At 35.7% G+C, this 21,072-nt stretch overlaps 1 protein-coding gene and 1 non-coding gene across 4 annotated transcripts in view; one reads left to right on the plus strand and one right to left on the minus strand.

Moving 5' to 3' along the window:
• Nucleotides 1–21,072, minus strand: part of LOC135087836 (tensin-1) — a 126,339-nt gene that overhangs the window by 94,055 nt on the left and 11,212 nt on the right. For all 3 annotated transcript variants that reach the window (XM_063982654.1, XM_063982657.1, XM_063982656.1), the window contains exons 2-3: nucleotides 6,006–6,114; nucleotides 4,336–4,373 (exon numbers count right to left, since the gene is read on the minus strand). In XM_063982654.1, the coding sequence (XP_063838724.1) occupies nucleotides 4,336–4,373; nucleotides 6,006–6,114 (147 nt within the window). The remainder of the gene's footprint in view (nucleotides 1–4,335; nucleotides 4,374–6,005; nucleotides 6,115–21,072) is intronic.
• On the plus strand, nucleotides 16,997–17,068 carry Trnam-cau (transfer RNA methionine (anticodon CAU)). Its single transcript has one exon. It is a non-coding gene; the product is annotated as a tRNA-Met (tRNA).

Consider the following 21,072-nt stretch of genomic DNA (forward strand, 5'->3'; position numbering starts at 1 on the left):
GTTCCTGGTGGCGGTATATAATATCAAAGATACCTTAGTAGTAAAGTTATAATATCTACTCGCATAAAAATACTTCGTTAGTTCGTAGGAACATCCCCGATGGCCTTTAGGTAGAAGCCTGCAGTCGTAAAGAAGGTTGGAAATGAAACCTTCGTATAGAATTCATTAAGGTGAAGCTCCCTCTTCCATTATAATTTATAAGACCTCCACTTAATGTAAAGTGGGTAATAACTGAAATCTGGGTAAGCAAACAAATTGAACTTTTTTAAACTTTGCACTTTCCCCAAGAAGGTATATCCATGAAACATCCTTTTTGTGCTGCTATTATTTTATTCTAAAAGCAAACTGAAGCTTTTAGCTCTTTTATACTATATTATCACACACTCCAGGAATAACTTTTTGAAACTGTTCCTCTAGCATTAGTGTAGCCCTAAAAGTTTAATTTCAGGTTTTTGTAATTTATTATGTTGGATATCTCATTAATACTCTAGAATACATTTTATTTCTACTACATAGTAGGTAATATTGATTCTAAGATTAGCTTCCATCTAGCTAAAAGAAGCATTTCAATAATCGTATAAATAAATGAGAGTTCTTGTCTGACTGGACGGCTGTCTGAAAAACAATTTCCACGCGTACGAAGTTACGACCTAAGTTAATCACATTCCAAAAAGAAAAATCTATCTACAAGGTTTATGAGTCTACTCTAACATGATGAAAGTCATAAAACAGAAACTTCTGTTTATTGTGGACAACTCCACAAGTAAAGAAATAAAGAGTTGTTAAATGTTTACACCTCATCTTATTTTTGGTTCAATGAGCTGTTCCGCGTATCTTGTATGGAATCCGTGCGGTTGTATTATGTAGACGCGCGCCGCTTTACACGCCGACGAATAAAACCAAAAAACACATTTGATATTGCAGATTGTGTTCGATACGGACGCCTGAGTGTCGACCAGGCCCTTCGCTGGTCCATTGCATTCTTGCGATATGTTCATATTTTACATTAATATTTTTTTGGAATTTCTTGCGATCTCCAGTTTCGATGTTCAACACAAAAAACCTTTTCTGCGTTCGATGTTTCGTACAAATATGGATGTTAAGATATCTTATTGGATGAATGAAAGAAATTGTTTTAAATATTTTCTTTACTGTATTTTCCAATTCAATGCCCAAAATATACACGTATATTTTCTAAAAAAGAACAGATAGTCCTAAACACACAGCAAAACTTTATAGTCCTGTGGATTGTACAGTTTACTTTTATTAAGACTTATTTACCTATACCTCACACTACAGTATGGACGTATACCTCGTAAGCACATACGTTTGCGTGTCCATACTCCTACGCGGCGCTGTAAAATTTATGGCCATTTTACGATTCAATTTACATTTAAAAAGCAAGTAACGGTCTTCAATGATCTCGGGCTTTTGGGAATAACAGCACCCACACAATATTCGGCAATTACTGCGACTCCTTAATGCTGCCGAACGGTCACTTATTCTGTCACAACAAGCTGAGGATCCTCGTACTTTTCGAAAGTACATTCGCGTTAAGATATTAATATTTTAATTTGTCTGCGGCGAGAAACAGCGGTAAGAGGCGCGGTAAAACTGATATGTGTCAGTTTAATAAAGTGTAAGCGATAAGACTGTTGTCATCGCTCCAAAGTACGTGAATAATCGTCAATTACTAAGAAACCGACGGCAACGGAGCAGCGACCTGAATTTTAAGCTCCGCTGTCTTTTGACCGTTGTGTATGTGAAGACAATGATAAAACAGCGTTACCCATCCATCCGTAAATAACTATGAGTCATCACTGAATAAGTTTAAAGTAAAAATAAAGTAACATATTTACCTACTTAACAAAAATATTTTCTGTACGTAGAAAAATACTTTCAGGTATGAACCAGTGGACTGAAACTGAAACACTTCTACGCAATTTCAATTTCATTGGCATTCTTTAACAACTTAATTGTCTTTCAGACCGTTACAAATGAACCTTTTCAACTGTGTTGAGTTTATTGGAAACTAACCCTTTCAGCAAGTATCTAACTTTAATTTTAGTGATGACGCAGTTGAGGAAAATTTACGAAAGAGAGATCAGGCAAACACCTAAATTGTGTCTAACTTCAACCAGCCAGGGAGCAGTAAAAACAGCAAGATATAAGCTTTCTGGAGATCAGCAATATCAGCATATTCGCTTGACTTATTACATACATAGACCTCGTAGCTTAAAGCGCATTGCATTGCTGATTTTACACCATAAACTACAAAAACACAAAGTACAATCTATGGTAGATAGTAGATAAAAAAAACTCTACATTAAGTTTTATTCTCGTGTAACTTATATTAATTTCCTTAATCGGTAGTCAGTATTATATTACTTACTTTTATTAAGCTGGGAATCTCTATCAAGCTCAAGTCAAGCGCTATGTTTACAAGCAATTAATATCCATAATTCTTCCTGACACCGGCAGACGGACTCATTTCATTTGCAATGCTAATTACAAGCACAGGAAACGTTTAAAATTCTGACGCACAGACTTATCTTTTTACAGAAAAATAAATGTTATTTCAGCACTTATTTCATTCCAAACTTTATTATCAGTAGGACGTCGTCGACGTGAACCTTTTACATTTACATTTGAGCTTCAATATATGTCATTAAAAGCTGAGAGAACTCTCAGTCCCAAAGTATTTTTCAAGGCAAATTAATAACATTACATCCATAGAAGCATTAATCAGTTTTCAGTCATTTTAACTCAAGATTTTATGAAAATTATCCAATTTTTTTTCAAATTAAGGAACTTTCCGAAAACAATAAGTCTCGCGAAGGAGTTCAGTTACTAATTAAAAAGGGCTAAATTAACGTCTCCCTGGTTTAGTGATTAATGATTTGGACTTTCCATTTGGGGACTTTGAGTTCGATTCATGGACACGTAAATGTAAAAAATCTTTTAAAATTGTGGCTTATTATTTACGAAAACCTTGGGGAAAAACCTATTGTTCAAAATGAAATGTATCCGTGAATTTGAGGACACTCAAAGCCCTAATTTCCAGCAAATCAGCTAGTAATCATCTCAATAACAACGCCATTCAAGAGGCCACTGATAAGCTCAAGCTATAAGTCGCCAATTTGTTACAAAATCCATTTAACGGGTGAGCATTGTTTGTTTAAAGTCCAATTTCGGTAGGTCGGGGAACAATGGAAACGTGACCCGCGCGGCCCGCCGATTGGCATCGGAGCTAGTCCGCCGCGGAGGGCCGCCCTATTATCGGTTTTATGAATAAATTTAAATAAGCCGGATAAGCGCATGCAGAATGCGAAACACTCGCTCTAATGTCACGAAACTCACGAGCTACGATAAAGAAATGACTACAATGTATGCATTGACCATTGAAATGCAATCTTTATTCCACAAAGGAACATCGATATTAAACAATAACCGTACATGGTTGCGGCATCATAATAACTTTAGGAGCAGGTAGAGCGCACTATTTACGATCTATCCCCGAAGACGCTACGAATGTGAGTTGGATACAGGCATAAAATGGCGTAACCTATATTTTTACAGACTTTATAAGTTGACCTATACCTATGCCGCAGTAATAAACAAGCCATTACTTCTAGTGCTTTTTAAAATGTAGTTGTAATTTCATCGAATCGAAATTCTACTCTGAGTTACAACTTGACTTTTAAAATAATAAAAATAAAATGGGTTAGATGATTGTAATGTGGAATGTATAAATATTATCGAATTCGAATGCCCAAATGTAGAGGCCCAAGTAATACCAGGAGGAGAGAGAATAAACTGTACCTAGTAGGAACTCTACCAAAACATCTTTACATGATTTTCTTCGACTTTTGTTTTTCACAAAATTACTTGTCGGGCTAAATAATTTCACAATTTAAATAGAGTAGCCCACTAACAAAAAGGCAAACTCAAGACTATAATCAAACTAAGCACGTTCCTTTTAACGCCATCTCGTCGCTCGCGCATCAACTACTAAATAATGTAACGCGCATGCGTAACACTGCGCTACCTACGCTCATGTTCGAACGACACGTTTACGCCGAATATAGATGGCAGCACAAGCCTTTTGAAACTGAAAATATTTTTACAGTAGGGCAAATTATGTAGGTAAGTACGTGAATAATTAGATAATACGTGATATTTCTTCAAGGTGATTTTTAACGACGTTTTTTACGTTCATATCGAAAAAAGGTAGAGTTTGAAAATTTTCATGATTATTTATTTTACACTGAATCTACGTCGGTATTCACATAGTGGTAAAATTAAAATGAAATAAGAGTATAAACTGTTACGTACCTTGCTCTCGCATGCTGGATGGCAGACATATTTGCAAACTGAAACAAATTAAAATCATGATAAAACTGAACTTTATATGAAAAAGTAAGAACTTGCTGTTAAGATATATGCTTATTATACACGATACACTTGTAGGGTTATAAAAGAGCTGTAGCAATCCATAAATGGGTCAGAGAAAGCTATACATCTGGATAAATATTAAATCGTTCGCGTCATGCAAAATAAACACATTACCAATTCGCTATTCGATATACTTAATTGTGCCTTGGTTATATGTGTTAGCAACGAAGAGGAAAATAATTTATTGTGGGTTTTTTTTTGTAATTTAAAACAGTTACAGATCGTGGACTGTAATTATTTAGATTATTTAACTAATCTCTCCCCTCGGGTATTAATTATGACTCTACAATATTGTTCGTTTGGAAATTAAAGATCTTCCAGACATGAAAGTATATTTTCATGAAGTATTTCCTGAAAGAACTAGTTAATAAATAAAACGTTAACAAGTATGAAAGTGCTGTATATTTTAGTATGCTATAGATAGAGCTAAGCATTTTTTTGCATTATATTCAGGAAAAGTGTTCAAATTGGGGGAAAAATCCAATTACTGAAAACCACTAAGTAATTAACAAGTTAAGTAATAGATTCATTTATAAGAGTATGTTGCCAATATGGTAGTGATGGTAGGTAGGTACCTACCATTTGACTAAATTGTAATAATTTTAGGTAAAAAATTAACTTTAATCTCTAATCTTCATAAACTACCTCTTTCTTTATCTTCTTTTGCTTAATCCATATTTGAAACTTGTAGTACCTAATGCAGGTGCGCATAAGCAAACTGTCATTGCATAGTTTTATGAATAAGAATTTCGGTACGTGACATTTATATTCGTCGGCATTTCGTTTACAATACTTGTACCTACTTGTCATCGTGACCTTTGAATGCCATGCTGCGTAGTTAAGAGTACAAACAAATCATTGTGTACAAATGTAAGTACAAAGTCTCTTAGAAAGTCACTAACTACCTCAAAGAAACAAAAAACCATAATGTTACGCACAAAACTAAGTAACTACAAATATATTTTATCTAGTTACTTTAAACATAACTCTACACAAATGAATATTTATGTCTGCGTAGACTTTTAAGTTTTTCCATTAACATTCAATGTAATATCCGGTTTTGTTTGGCAAAGTAACGTACATTTTCTCTAATATTTTTTGAATAGAAACAGTAGTCGAGACCTTTGAAAAATACCAGAAGGTGAGATGTAGAGTCACATTATTACCTACTTTACTGTTGACTATAAAGACAGTGGTGTGGTTTGCGATATTTTTGTAAATTGCAATTAAAAATATCCAAAACAAAAGACGAAATGAAACTGAAACTGAGGACCTACCTATTAACACTAATTGGGGCTGGATTCAGCTATAAATCGCTATAGAAAATATTTTTATTGCGTATTCAATGTCACGTAGCGATTAGTCTGTTCACACTAGTACACTAATACCCTGTATCTAAAAACTTTTCGGCAGAATTAAGGCCCAATAGTGACTATAGGTACCTACTTTGATAGGCTATGTAGGAAGGACTAGTGATTTATGGTTTAAGCCACCATTCTCTAGCACTTTTAGATGTTCCTAGACTCATTTTAAGTTACAATGGTTTGTACCTCTACAGCATGAGGCCTGCGCGCTCACCGGCTGGTGGCACCAGTGGCACGGCCGCGGCTTGCGCAGCGACTTGCTGCGGAACGCGTGCGCCTGCCCCACGCCCTCTTTCTGCAACAAACAAACATTTTACACGTCTAAGATACAACATGAAAATCGGTGGATAACAGTAGAAGTCATGTAAGTTCCCCTCTTGGCACCCTTTGCGCGCGGAACCCAAAAGGCGCAGTTACACTATGCGAGAAATTGCACTTCAGTTACTTTCGCCATTTATGTCGCCCACACTTCTTCAGTGTGCTTGCTCACGCTTCTGTTTGATCAGCATAGTGTAACTGCGCCTTAACAAAATAATGTTTATTACACTGATACAGTCCATGAGTAATTAATGCTCATTAGAGTGTTACAGTTACAGTAAGTAGTAACGTAAGCACGTTAATTTAGATCATAAACAGAACAATTTGTATCATTGTAGGAGGTACCTACTGGTATGAATCATCATATCCAATTATCGAGCTACCGTCAAAATACCATCTACAGTTTGCCAGCTTTTGGTACCAAGGTAAAGTTTACTGTTAAGGAGTTGGCAGAGTTCAATACTATAATATTAAAGTTCGACAATTCGTCATGGTCCCGGCGGGCCCATGTTTGGGCAACACTTCATTTCCCATAGCTCGAGCAAACAGCCGCGGGCGCGTGGACTAGGAACCGTTTAGCGCGGGCGCGTGAAATGACGCCGCTTTGTTGCTCGCTAGGGATGCCCGCTATTTCATGCATCGTTTGCTTAGATTTGGCCGAATCATTGCGAATAATCTTTGGCAAATTCAATCAATTGGAAGCAATTTTCCTTATCATCGAACAGGGAATTTTGTCCATAAAGGATGTATATTCCACTTACTATTACGCATTACTGCATTGGTTCCAGTGTTATAATTTTATATTATTACATAGTAACAATTACACTGCACAACAGCATTTCTGATGATTGGGTTATGTTACATGATATTAGTCCAATTTTTAATGACGATTTCAAATCTGTGATTGAAATATCTGTATCAGCTCTGGTTAAAAAAATATGACACTTGGGTCTTTTTGTAAAAAAACACTCTTTTTTTAGAGATGATCCTATTTTATGAAGTTGTTAAGTTGAAAAAACTTTCTTTTATTTGACTTCCTTGCTGATGCTGAAGGCAGACAGCTCTTCTTAATGATTCAACAGCAGTCAGCCATCATGTGTGCATTCCAGTGGCCCTGATAGCGTCCCTCTATCGTACGAAGGCCCTGGTGGATTTGCTCGCCATGTTCTTCACTTAGATCCTTAAGAGTTGTGATAAAATTGTTCAGGTGATTGCGAAGAGAGTGTAATTCGATGTTTATATTACATCCAACCAAAAAAACATGTTTGTAATTGACTCATACGTTGTTCGATGTGTAAGAATAGTAAGATTTTTTCGGATTTTCCAAAAAAAAAATTAAAGTGCCAAAATAACTCATTCCATGTCTTTTCGGAAGACTTGAAGATCCTAAATCTCTAAAACGATCGTTTAAACCATCTTGGCTACATGGTTTTGAAAATTTCGGGTCACATTCAAAGTCTCTACCACACTGACAGTTTTCGCCTCAAAATCCTCATGTGAAGTATCAACATGAGGTTCAGGTGACTTCTTAGGGTTGAAAAGACGTCTACATGCCAAACGTATGCAAGGAATTACTATTTAGTTCAATATTTTTTGGTTAATACCATTTTTGTTCAAAAATAAAAATAACAGTCGTCGCGATGGTTCAAGGGTTCCTTTCAGATCATAGCGGTTTCGTACCTAAATCTACACATATTTTTATTTGTTTATAAACGTAAAAACTCAACGCATCTTTTCCACGCCTTTTGCGGAATTCAAGGCTTATCTTTCATTTCCACTGGGTCCCCAAACTAATTTTTTTAAGACAATTTTACGAACTTTGTCACATTTAAACGGATTATTTAAACATATCCTCTCCGCAAATGAAACAAAATTGATTTAGATGATTCACACAAACACTTCTTAATGCTACCATATTAAATTATACAAAGAAAACATAGTATTTTTTGAACTGTCGGCGAATTAAGACTGAAATTTAGCAATTTTTGAGTGAAAGCTATAACACGTAAACAAGAGCTGCTACGAAAAAATGGACGGCAGATTCAGAATCAGCGACGTCAAATTAGTAAACATCATGTAATGAAAGTCAATCATCAGCCAAAAGTTGTTGTATTTTGTTGTGCAGTGTTATGTATTCTGTGGTAGTAATATGAGTTCCAGATACATTTAAGTACATACGTGTGATATAAGTGTTATCTCTATGTTGTTCAATTTATATTACAGTCAATGAGTCAGATCGAACACCCATATGATTCGATCATAATAGATACGATTCGGTCTAGCGCGCCCTAGCGTCGGGTCTAGGCGAGGGAGAGCCGGGATTTATGGAGGCACGAGCACGACCAGCGACCACCGGCCAGCGACCACCGGCCCACTATACCTGCCCGAGTGCCCGCAGCCTTCGTTAGCTACACAATGCACGCGAGCCCATTCAACACTGCGCCAGCAATTACTCCTTTTTTTAATTCATACCTCAGTCAAGTATGCACAAAGGTTTTTGCTTTAGTTAGAATTTCTCGCTAAACAAATGACACAGGCAGGAACTCCGTAATCAATTGTGATTTTTACATCGCTACGGAGATTCATAATAATGATTGCCAGCAAAGATAAACGCTGCACAAACGCACAGCAATTTACCCGGACAGTTGCGAGTAAAAACATATTATTACACGTGCGAAGTTATTATAGCAATGCGTAATGAGTTTTCAGTATCCGACCCATGATCAGCTCTCTATTCCGAAACAGGTTTTCTACACTCCGTTGACATCACAATGCGTGAGTAAATAATTAGTTTCTATTCAATCTAACTATGCAGACCACCGCTGTACTATTCGTTCTTACTTGCAATTTGCATTCAATAATACCCCGGTAGGCCGTGATCTTTATCTCTTAAAGCCCTGACATGTTTTGCACTCGTTAGCAAATTGTAACTGACAGCTACAAATCAGATCTCGTTATGTGTGGTTGGAAACTAGCGAGGAGGAAATAGGCTATCTCCTGGACTCGTTCTAATTGGTATGCACAGCGTTTTGAAGCAAATACAATGTACAATTTGCCTGGATATGTAGAGGGCTAGTTGTGCGCGTAATAGGAGTGCGAGATATCTCAGTCGGCTGCGCAGGCGCCGGCTGTGGCGCCACATTTGCAGCGCACATGACCGCGCTTGCGCTGCGTAAGTCCGAAATAAATCATTCCTCTGTCTTATCGGCATTCAACCAATGTTCGAGTGCTTGTCTGGTTTTCTCGTGTTCTGTTATTTGGTCAGATATTATTAGCATGTTACATTTATTGTTACTATGTATTGCTCTACCACTTAATACTACTTACTCAGACAAAAGATATTTAATCTAAAATATTTCATCGTAAATATTTAAAACCGTTAAGTCCCAGTAAATGTAGAGTCGGAATCTTTAAAACGGGTTCTTTAATGCATTCAAAAAGATGTGCTTACCAACATAATAACAAATCACATCACGCATAGCTCAATGCGCACGCACATGGCCGGCACACACGTGGTGAGTGCGTCGGCTGTTGCGATCACCTGCCCGCGCGCATTCGACCAGCCCGTGCCAAGTGCGACAAAAAACCGTACACAGTAGCAAGAAGCATCAGCACAACAAAACTGACAATACAATCGTCACAACGCACCATTAACTAACTGAATCAAATTTCAATGAACAGCTGGTCGCGTGCTTCTAAACAAACAATGAGATCGACTGCACTGACAAATAGTTGTATCCATTCACTTAATTAAAGCGCTCGAAAACGAATAGGCCATTCGAAGCCACTAAATGCTTTGTTACACGGAAAAATACTCCCAGGAACAATGGCCTGGGTCCACTTACTGCAATAAAAATGCATAGGTTTCACATTACTCACAGTGGTCCACTAAAATTCTGATTCGGTACGATATTAATTCCGCCGCCCCTACTAATTCTCGGAAATGTATACTCCGAGGAGTAATTCACTAAAACCCTGCAGTAATTGCATTAGCGCTCGCTGCGGCTGGGAGGTCTTGTTCCGCCGCTTGAAACTTGTGCTCGAACATTCCTTGAATGGGGAGCCCGGTGACAATATATCGTTTGTTTTAATAACGAACGTAAGCCGGAAAAGCCCTCACATTAAAAATCTCTTTAGCAAGAGTGTTGTAATAATAACTTAGCATCCCTCAGTTTCTTTAAGCTTGTAACAACAAACTTTTTACCGAGGTGTCTCTGTTAAGGATTGAGTTATATCTTCCGTCGTCTCTAGTAAGTTAAGTACTTTACGCCGCTCGCTCAAATAAACAAAAAAGGGTAGAGCCCCTAAGCCGGGTATCGGTGTGGCCACTCCACGGCTCCGCCGGACCATCCCAGCAGTGAAATGTGGGAATTTATTAGACCGGCCCGAATTCAAAATTATGTCACCTACACCATGAAAAAATATCATTTATTTATTTATTTATTTATTTATTTTATTGGGCTATCAACATGAGATACAGTATTATACACAATTAAAAAAAATTAAGCCAAAGATCTCTAGCTAACTGCTCCCACACAAACGATATATTGTAAATCAGATATAACATAAGTATAGGTGTTTGTAATTTAAATCGTTATTCACAACCGACCTTGTCCAAATGGGAGAGGTATTTACCGCTTAATTACTGTATGTGATATCATCATGAACTTCCGCTAATTCAGATCGCAGTTCCAACTTAGTGTGTCCTGTCCCCAGAGTGTGGTGAAATATTACCAACTGTGAAGAATCAATAGGACAATATTTAATAATTATTGTATGGCACAATTATTTATATTAACTTTATCGCAATAATATTTTATAAAGTAACCATTAAACTGCTTACCTATTTTGTGATTATACTTGCTACTGGATCCAACAGTTATTTATTTACCAAGTGCCTACAAAACAACAATAAATTAGTTGTAAGTGAATGTTTCCATCGCACGAAAGTGAAATTAATATTTTCGGGATCGGCTCGGAACTTTTGATCGCTGGACACTGGATTGAGCCGCTGGGAACAAAGCCAGCTCGGAATGATGATCAATCAGCGGAAGCGGGCCCTTTGAGACAAACCTCTATTGTTTTGTAATCATAATCGGTAACTTCCATTTTTTCCTGGTGTATTACCTATGAACTTTTGTATTTATTCAGTTCTGATTGCACTGAAAACACTATACGACCTACTTATGCCTACGGTCTATGCGACACCATTAAACATAGTGTCACATAAAAAAATAATTGGCATGAAAGCTACGAGTTACGACGCAATTTGCAAACTCTACACTGCATAGGTAAGCTTATTAGCATGCCGGTGCTCACATATCAATCAATAACGTAAATGCGCCTATTACCGCCAGTTTAAGCTGACTTCGGATAAACGTTAGAAAATTAGATATAAGACGTGGTGATAGAAAAGACACTTTAATTTATTTATAACAATGATGAAGTAATCTTTGAATTCAAGTAGTAACAATGAGTATTCAATCACACAATAATTAATAAATAGCAATTTTATCTGAAAAAGCTGTTGTTTCTATTACCGACCTATAGACGAGGTGTGTTTCTATTAACGTTTTTTCTGTTTCTATTACCGACCGCTAAGAATATTGCTCTTCAATTGGGTATATTCCAAGAGGCACGGGTTCGATTCCCGCTCAGAGGCTCGGGAACCACTTGATTTTTTCAAGTTAAATTTGTTTTGCTTTTAGTTTTAGTTAAACTATATTTGAGTTTAAATAAAAATAATTTTCATTTAATATTTTATTTTTATTTTTAATTTGACTATAATTTTTAATTCGTTTTTGACTGATGTTTTTGGTTTTAATTGTGTGTAATTGTATATTTTAATTTAAACTATGGACAACTGGACACTGTCTGTATAATAATTTAAAATTATTTTTGTATTAATCCAAAAGATCTTAAAAAGTTACATAGTAGTTGTGATAACGCATGATTGGTTTGGTGTCATGTCATAAATGTTAGTTATATACAAAATACAGGCTTGTAAGTCTTCGCAGGTGGCGTTATAGTTATGAGGCGGTAATAGAATTAGGTATGAATATTACTTTATTCTATTACCGACCGTAAAAAAAAACAGTAACCAGCTAAAATGTTTACTTTAATGAAGACGTGATCAGTGAAGTATCATTTCTATTAGGTTTTATTTTATACCAAACAGGTACTAATTAGAATTTAACAGGTTTTTATAAAATCTATTGTCATACATTATTAGAGATATTCTTTAATGTTCATTGCAGTTTTATGCCAAACCTATGACAATTAACGTATGGCGTTAATTGATTTAATTATGTGAAATATTCTTATGAATCGATCAAGACAACAAAGTGGAGGTTAAATGCGTAATTAAAGATATAAATACTAAAATAAAAAACTTAATCAAAATTCTAACAACGCCATGGGTCGTTATTAGGAACCAAATTATGAAAAGTGTTTCTATTACCGCCCTTATTTAAAATTGTATTTAAGCCACAAAAATACAGCGAGAGGGCTATATTGAGGGTTTATTAAGGAAACTAAAGTACGAATTAATATTGTTATGCAAAAACATTTTGGTATACTCATTTTAAATGTGTTAAAATCGCTAATTAATAACAAGGTGCACCTTACGTAGCTGGGAGCGCGTCAGTATGAAAAGTGCGTCCGTTGCGGGCGCGTCCCATTTAATGACAAATAACTCCGTTTACTGGTTATTTACGAACACAAACTTTAATCGTTTTGATAGTCAATTAACATATCTAGATATTTTTTAGGTAACGTGTTTTCTGGAAGCTGTTATTATGTCTTTTATGAAAGAAAGAAAAATAGGGCGGTAATAGAATACAAATTTTGGGGGGTCGTTAATAGGCGCACTTACGTTATGTCTAATAAAATATTACTATGACCGTCAGATAAGGTCAAACTCCTATAAATTGAATTCTTGTTATTTTAATTTCTTAATTTACTGCGCTATTCAGACTGGAATTTTCTGTTTAATATTCTCATTTAAACTGAAAGCAGGAAATCATAACATGAACCAAAAGGCCATTCACTCCCATTCGTGTTTAAAACATAGTAACGCGAAACTCGTGCAAGTAATTGTTAGGGAAGCAATTTGCAAGTTTCCCAAGCAACGTAGTATACAATAGTTCTGCGAAAAAGCTTCGGTCCTTTACAAGTAAGCTCTACCGCAATGCCAATAACTTGTAACAGCGTCCCGTGAAAGTTAAACAGAGTAACAACTAGCCGTACTTTTTTTTCTTTATCTACCTACACAGTATTTGAACAATGGAATCAATCCATCTACAAATAGACTAGAAAAAGCAGAGTATGTAACAGAAGATTAAGTAAGCCCGCATCGCATTGAACTACAAGATAAGACATTAACTAAAAAGAACCATATACGTTTGTCGGTAAGTAAAACATAAAACGTACGTAACTCACTTAACCGAGTTTCCTATTACTGTAAAAGGTTGACAAGCATATCGCACCAAGTGCTATCTCAGTCAACAAGAGCAAGCAAAGATGTTATCAAAATATCTTAAAGTTGTATTGTCTCCCATGTGCACTTTTGAATCTCGTAGTATGTAGGTGTGTTTTAAGTCTAAGTCTAAGTAGAGCGTACCATAAAAGTCTTATTAAGTTCTACCAATTGCCATAAAGAAATTAGGTAAGTACCTACTTAGAGTCCTTATTTCAAATATCCAAGCGGCATTGTAGATACGCTTTTATGTTAGGTAATAAACAGTGTTTGTGTGTAAGTATTATGGTTTTACATCACATTGTACATGAAATTTGGACAGTAAAATTACGGCATCGCGGCGATAAGCGCAATGGTCGCAAGTGCGATGCTCCATATTTCCGCTATCTTGTGTGCACAGCAGACGGCTCCTGGGCCCTGGGGCACGTGGACTGATTTTCACAAATCTCCGTCGTATTATTTCGATGTACTTAACTAAAATGTTTATATTTGTACAGCTGTTTTCAGAGTATCGATTAATTCGGTTGGCATGGAGTAATTTTAAGTCGAACTAATCAAAAACGACATTAACCGAGCAATAAAGATTTGAGTATTGAGTATTGAGTATTGAATACAATGGTCCTCCCGAAATAGCTCTAGTTAATGATCCTTCATATTTCATATTTAGCACAATAACTTTCATCATTCATTACGTTCCATCCAAGGTCCAAAAGTATTCGGAGAAAATAAGAAAATCCTCTCGAACAAAGATCCCGTCAGAAGCCATTCAACATTCGGGCGGCACAATACCATCTGTCGCTGGAGCGGCATTGGGACACACGGGCACGCAGTACGTGACATCCGTCTGGTAACGGGTCGATAAAACCCAAATAAAAAATTGTGGCGAGAGTTGGCGACAACATCTACAGGCATTTATCGCTTCTCAGTACCTGTGTACATTGATCCTTAGTCCGTGATACACATACACTATGCGACTATCGGGAATAGATTAAATTGTCGCAAGGAGCATCGTGACGAGCGCCGATCGCCCGCGAGAACCGGATGGTGTCTCCAATGCTTAATTAGGGAATTCGAAATGTATAATTACCATTGTAAATAAGTGACGACGAGATAACTGGCGCGCATTTAAATATAACGCATTTAAACAAACACCGACCTAAGCACCTAGTTAAACTTTCTAGTTATAAATATCTTCTGAGAGTTATTTTTGACGACTGAGTGAATACAATTTAGATACGGATTAACTGTTTTATTTATGAGTAATAATAACAATAAATGGATGATAAAGTGTACCTACACATAATAGCTTTGTTTGCCTGTCTATGTTATCAGTTAATATGTAAATTAATTTAAATGTAACATTTCAGTTTTATAATATCTAAGTGCAGAAAATTAATTTAATTAAGTGTGTAGAGGTAACTACGAGTTAGTTAGTAGTTAGGAACTACGAAGCTACGAAAAGATGATCATGCCGACTACGTCGTAGTATCATAAAATATTTAAAAATTAGTACATAAGCAAATAAAAGTCACCCCCAAAAACATATTTAATGTAATTGGCTCAACTTTAGCATTTACACCAGCTCTGTAACTGAAGATATACGGAGGTAGATACTGTCAGCGTTGCGATAACGGCACAATGTAATGTTTTTACGCTGTCATTCTGTTTAATATTCATCAAGCCCTCATTTCTTTACTCAAATGATGATACGTTGCAGTAATATCATTAATTTGTTCCGCTTAGAGAGCATACAATATTCAGCTTATTTTCATTAGTAGGTACTAAATTCTCAGGGCCTCGCTTCAAAAATAAACTGCAACCTACTAGGTACTCGTAATAGTTCAACTTAAGAAACAACACTGAAAAAGAAAATACACTATAGTTAAAAATATTCTACAAGTGCACATCAACATGCTGTCAAGTGGTGTTTAAAAAGAGTTCGCTGAAAATAATTAAAGATTTTTGTTTCCACCGAAACTGAAAGAAAAGTAATTTTAGACGTAAACTTTCGGATCAATGACATTAAAATGTTTGGGCAATGGACGCCGTTAGACGGCAATCGTAATTAACTAATTATGGGCTATAATTAAGGTGGGATCCACCGCCGTCACGTTCCGTACTGCTTGCGGAAGACTTTATTACCGGCGTAATTGTTTTTTGTTAAAAACTTGTTTGAACTCTAACAAATTGGCGTTTTTGGCGCGTATAAGCTCATTTGTAAACGCCTATCGCACTTTCTGAATAAAATACGTAACATTAATAAAGCGTGTAATGCAGCACATCTATGGAAAACGATTATAAGACGCGCAAAAAGAAACGCTAATCTGAAAGAGTTCCTTGACGTCACGTTCCAACTGAGGAATTAAATGGATATGTTACAGTCAAAACTCATAATCAGTCAGTTTTGACCGATTGTGATTTTAGACTGCAGATATGAATTCATGAATATTTTTAAAATTCATGAATATTTTTTTGTTATTATTTAAATCCTAAAACGAATTTTATTTTTATGATTTCAATTCTTAAAACAGATAAGTATGATGAAATTCCTGTGTCAAATTGATTGCAAAACCATGACATTAAAACTAAACCATGAAATACTCGAAATGGTACTTACAAAAAGTACCTACATACTAAAATCGCAAATATTTTTACAGTGATTTATGTACCTACTGAAGGCTAAAGTTACCGAGATTGACTGTACTCGTATTAAAAATATCTTTTTTATGAAAGTTCAACGATCGTGACAGTGAAAATGGAATTCATCTGGCTATCACATGTATGTTTGCACCAGACTCCGACAATAATGATGAGTTCATCTTAGTAACTGCTCCCAGCTTGCCATAATGTTTTAACGAGTCTGCCAGCTCTTGCGAAATAACATCTGCTGGGGCATTGCTTTCTTACTCAGCTGGGATTACACGGGGCGAGTATTTGAGAACAATCAGTTGGGGGACATGAAAGTTTTAGTTCAGAACTTATAGTTAAAATCAGACTTTTTTAATGTGCAATTTTTTTTGTAGGTACAAGATTTTTTTTCCAAAAATAGCTTGTATTACCAGTAGCAGCTTCAGCACAATAGTATACTTATACGGGAAATCATTCATGTTAAACAAAGGGAAATTATTATGTAATTAAAAATAAATTTTACAAATTTTTCTTCATTAATTCCTTTGTAAATGAGTTCATTGGTATAATAAACACATAAATATTATATGTGACCTATTTATTTTATTATCTGATTTATTTATTAATAAAAACATTAAACAAATAGAAGAGAAAAATCTGTGCGACACAAAAGCTATTTATACGACCATGACGTCATTCTCAACGTTCCGCGCAGCCGTATATACTGTACCGAAATTTCGCCTCTCCGATCACAAGCAGAGTGGCGCAGTGGAAGCGTGCTGGGCCCATAACCCAGAGGTCCGTAGATCGAAACTACGCTCTGCTATCGTGACGATATATTTTTTGGTTTTTGTTTTTTTTTGTTTTATCATTACATTTGCTTAAAATTATTTGAAAAAAAAAACTGAATTTTGTTTTTCTTTTTACTTCCAAGCCATGATACAATCTGGTTAACTCATAGCTTATTAAAAACAAAAACAGAATAGTTTTACACTTTATTGCCTTTTTCACCCCAGTAGGTGAGTGATGATGATGGGCAGGCACTCCCTTTATGATTAGATAGGGTTCGTCCCTCATTTAGAGGGGTGGAAAAGTATAGAAAGTAATATACGAAGCGTGGCAAAAGCTAAGGTTATTTTATACAAACTAGTAGACGCTCAAAGTCAAATAAATTATTATGATCACGTAATAATTATGATAAACTATTGAACCGATTTATCAGTCCAATAAATTGCATTCAGTAATCGAAAACAAGCGTGTCATAATTATATCTGACTATCCAATTATTGGCTGGTGTACCTAACTAAATATGTAATTCTAAACTAACTGTTGCCCGCGGCCTTACACTCATTCAATGGTATTTCCATCCTCCACGCTTTAAAATACTCTTCCTAACAGTAAATACATATACAATAGACGTATTTATTGCTTTTTTTCCTTTTAATCCAAAGTAATATTAAGAAAAAATAATGAAATTATTCCTACGTTTTCGGAAATATACCTATTTTCTTTTAGAATAAAATTCCATTCTTATCAGATAGAATTATTTAACACACTGCAAAATTGTTACATTTACTACAATATTAATACATGGCTTTAACATAGCGTACATAGTACAACGACATACCTATATTTGAACTAATTAATTTTATTATAACTATTAGCGTAAATCCAACGATAGTTAATCAAACTATTACATTTTAATGTGTATTGTAGCCGACTGTATTTAAAGTAAGTTTACCAACTCGTACACCCTCAATAGTTAAGCATCTAGCTAATTACATAATGCGCCTATTATTGCCGGGTGGCGCTGCATTCGGAGGTGCAGTGCGCGGCGCGCACGCACGGCCCCTATCAAAATAAAAACGCAAATTATCAAATTACCGTACGTTTGCTTTGATTATAAATAATGGATGCGCATATAAGTTTATGGCTTCATTTGTTACGGTCCATGATCACGAAGGTGCATTCATTCGAAAAGCTAATGGTCGTGTCGTGCTCTGCTTTTGTTGTAGTTAACGTCGTGGAGAAAATAAAATTGACTGGTTACTTTTGGTGTTTGGTATGTCTTGTGTCACGTCACATCGGGGTTGAAAAGTAGACAATTTGTTCAGCAGCTCAAGTTGTTTTAGTTTAGTTTGCTCTTAGATTTAAATTTTCAAGTTTTTTTATACCTACCTAGGTAGGTATTTAGAAGCACGTGTAACGAAAACTTATAGCAACACTGTGATAGACTCGATCAGAAAAAAGTTCAAAGCTCTTCACAAAAAGAATATCAGTGTTATAAAAACAAAATACAGGTAGTCATAGCTCAGTCCTCTCACGGCGGTAAAAATAACAAATTATGAGTTTTACTTTCTCACTCGGAGAGGGAAAAATGAATTTCTTATTAAGGTCGACTAACTTGTTATACATAATTATTAGCTCTAGTTTTTTCTAATTATATCGGTAAACTTTGACCACAAGTATCTAAGTAGGTACGTGAGCAGGACACCATAAATGTACATCAGACGAGTAACAAAGCTGCACTTAAAATTCCGCACATGTGCAGTTTCATGTAGGGCCCACTGACGGCACGTCAGTCGTTATGCCCATGTAGAGTCGGAGAGAGAAAGCAGAGTCACGAGCAACCACAATGGATTCCAGCATAGCACGCGCGGTAGACGCATGTTACATTGATGTGTTCTACCAGTTGGAAAATAGGAAATAGTTGTGGACTTAACAAAATGATATAACACGTGCTGTAGACTCAGTGTGTTAGCAAACGCTACCATGTTTATTTTATGATAATGGAGATGAGGCATCAATTTAGCTTCTCTCTCCTAGATAGACGATTTGAGCAACTACCTAACTTGTGCTCTCGATTTCAAGCATGATTTTCTTCTGTCACAGAAAGTATTGTCACACATCCCGCGGCCCGCAATGAAAACAAGAACATGTAACCTAAGTGTCCTGAAAGAATAAAGTTCGCCATACAATTTAAATGTTTTTTTCCACCCACTTTGAAGATGTTTTCGTAGCAAGAGAATTTATATACTGGAATTTATAAAATTTATATCCCATACATTTTAAATCGGTGACATTTTCAACTAGGTGGATACCTTTTTGATGCTGTGCTATAAATTGACAAACTGGATCTTTGACGTCAAACGGTCAGTAATGGTTATAATTAAAAACTTAATTGTATGTTTTATTCGATACTTAATTGGAAATAATACAAGTAGTAAGTAAGCATTACAAAGAGCCAAGCTAGAATATTCTGAATTGATTTACCGACTCGTCAAGCAATTTCAAGACAATATCCAGACCACTTGTTCCAATTGAACTGGATTAATCATCAAGAGAGGAATGTTTAATCGAAGATCATACAACCTAGACTAAGATGTGTAGTTAACATAGAACAGGTCATTATATACGAGTAACTACCTTAATACGTAATAATACAATAGTTGTATACTTACAACTGCTTTACTACTTTGTAAGCATACCTACTCTACAATTAATCAAAAATGTCATAATGATAATAAATAATTATTTAAACGTGACGAAAATGTTCACGAAAAGCATCGATGTGCCTGATTACATGTTAATTTCTTGTTGCGGTTGCGATGGCATCATTATTCTGAATCGAGTGTTTTGTAATTTAATTATAGCCGATTTCTCAGTATGTGCATCACTGAACGACCACCCATACCGTGGATAATTGATTTGGCGTCATAAGTTCATAACCCATATTTGTATGCATACGCTTCAGGCAAAGGATACACATATATATGCCTACATAATAAAGACATTAAACAAACAAACTAACAAAATTTAAAAGCAAACATACCTATTTCTAACCCACTCGACTAACAGCTATTTCTTATCGATATTTCTAAAAGTAACTGAATGAACATTATTAACCAAGCCACTAAATTCTATTTATCTTCGTTAAAAAGTACTTAACGTGATGCCTTCAATTATTAAATCAAGTCTATATGCGGGCAGAATTACTGTGAAAATGGTTTTATTAGTTAACAACGTGGTATCTTAATTTGTAAGAGAGGGTTGAGTTAAGAAATCTGTAAGTGACTAACTCACTCTACATATTATTATCGATATAGTACCCACCTATAGTGGTATGAGTTAGTGGTCTAGTAAATCTCCTCAAATAATGCTTGTTTGTTCAGATAATGAGGACATAATGCCACTAGGCCTGCGGCTTTGTAAGTAGTGTTGAAACTACAATGACGTCAAGTATCTATCTTTACGCAACACTTTTAGCTATGTTTACCAGTTTCGTATACTTTTAATGTTCATTATTCTACAGACAATATGCTGTATTGTTAAATATGCATGAATGTTAGAGGTCCCATATACAGCCGTCGCATGTCCCCAGACTTCGAGCGTTTAAACTAACAGCGAATTCACGTTTTTTGGCCAAACACAATTAATTATGCGTTGTTTCTAAAGTGGTCTCCGTATGTTATCCATTTATGGCGGTAAATAAGACACGACTGCTGCCTTTTCTAGAGAACTTGTTAGACACAATGTACATAACTACTACCTACAAACATCAGCTTTGAAAGGGAAACTTCAGTCCAGTTTTCCTCGAAGACTTTCCTGTGTCTAAGAAAACTAAAGGCTTTTTACCTGCTATTACATACTCAGCCTCTCTCAACTTTTATGACTTGTGTATGGATAAAATGAGGTAATCCTTAAGTTCTTAGAAAAAAATATTGTATCCTTTGAGGCTACATGTTGGCACCGCGTAATTTTAACGCTGATAATGAAATGTTTACTGTCAACGCGTCTGAGTTATGCTGCGCAGTGACAACTTAATTGCCT

Source organism: Ostrinia nubilalis, chromosome 3, assembly GCF_963855985.1.
Source record: "Ostrinia nubilalis chromosome 3, ilOstNubi1.1, whole genome shotgun sequence".
In the NCBI taxonomy this organism is placed as follows: Eukaryota; Metazoa; Arthropoda; class Insecta; order Lepidoptera; family Crambidae; genus Ostrinia; species Ostrinia nubilalis.